Source organism: Plasmodium cynomolgi (genome assembly GCF_000321355.1).
Source record: "Plasmodium cynomolgi strain B DNA, scaffold: 0244, whole genome shotgun sequence".
NCBI classification, from domain to species: Eukaryota; Apicomplexa; class Aconoidasida; order Haemosporida; family Plasmodiidae; genus Plasmodium; species Plasmodium cynomolgi.
The window spans coordinates 1,548-2,904 of record NW_004192804.1 but is presented as its reverse complement, the minus strand read 5'-3'; the positions used below and the strand labels follow the sequence as shown (position 1 = coordinate 2,904).

Sequence of the window (1,357 nt, the reverse complement as noted above, 5' to 3'; positions counted from 1 at the left end):
AAGCAAATATATTTAGCCAAATATAAATATAAATATACTCGTTTGTGTGCAAAAAATTTGTGTCCCAAAAATTAACAACACGATTAAAGAACTTCATGCGTTATAAAATAATTATATAGAAATATAAAATGGTATCTTTAAGATCAATTGCCTTATTTACGTTAACTTCGACCTTAATTTTAAGTATCATTCCTCCAGTAAGATAGAAACACCGCATAATATATGTATATATACATATATGTGCACAATTTTTAAACGCTTTTTAATAGTTTACATTAATATAAAAAAGAAACATTTTTTTTAATAACACATTTCACAATTTACGTAGTCCCTTCAAAATGAAAGCGGCGGCGTTAAAGATTGCCCACAGAACAAATTAAATATGGAAACAGCAGAAATAGAAAAAACAGAAGAGTGGAAAGAAAACGAGTGGAATAAGTGGAAATTGGAATTAGAAGATAATTGGAAACAGTTTAATTTATCACTAATAAAAGAAAAAACGAGTGGATCCAGAATATAACAAAGGAGTGGAATGAATGGATGCAAAACATGCAACATAAATGGACGCATTATATTAAAAATATGGATAAACCGCATAAATCTTATATCCCGGAAAAATCATTAACATGGAATAATGCAGATTGGAAAAATTGGGTTAATACGGAACTTAAAGAATTCATTGAAAACGACTGGCAAAATTGGATTAATCAAATCGAATCACAGCTTTACACATTGATAGAGGATAAATGGATCCACTGGAGAAGCTACCAAATCTTGATGTGGCTCAAGAGCGATTGGAAACATGACGAAAACATATACTGGTTAAAGAAGGAATATATAGAATGGAACAAGCCTTCGAAGGTACAAAATACGGGAGAGTGGCTTAAATGGAAAGAAAGAGTATACAAACAAAGTTTTGAATGGTTTAATTGGGTACAAAATAAAGAGAAAATAATTGAAAATATTAAGTGCAGTAGTTGGATGCGATGGAAAGATGACAAAAATAAAATTTTTAATCAATGGAAGGAATCTTTTCTTAATAATTTGATACGTGAGGAACAGTGGAATTCATTTTTTAACAATAAGCAGACATTATTTTTGAGATAATAATCCTAAAAATATAATCGATCGAATAAAATGTGTACTAATAAATTTTACTATTTTATGCTCAATTTAATTGACAATGTATGAGTTAATGGGAAAAGGGAAACCACAAAAAGAAAAGAATATGTACTTATAATGAAAAAGCGATGTATAAAAAGGAAACATTTAAAATATTCTTCCATATAGTATTACACCTTAATGAAATTCCATTATTCACATTTAGAATTAATATAAAAATGCGGAGAAATTATTC

At 28.4% G+C, this 1,357-nt stretch overlaps 1 protein-coding gene across 1 annotated transcript; it reads left to right on the top strand.

Annotated features, from left to right (window-relative positions):
• Positions 1-128: 128 nt before the first annotated feature.
• PCYB_003180 (tryptophan-rich antigen) lies at positions 129-1,124 on the top strand (the record flags this gene model as incomplete). Its single annotated transcript, XM_004227739.1, has 4 exons — positions 129-197; positions 329-520; positions 583-1,051; positions 1,090-1,124. The coding sequence occupies 2 exons, from the start codon at positions 129-131 to the stop codon at positions 518-520; spliced, it is 261 nt and encodes an 86-aa protein (XP_004227787.1). The 3' UTR covers positions 583-1,051; positions 1,090-1,124.
• Positions 1,125-1,357: the final 233 nt, after the last annotated feature.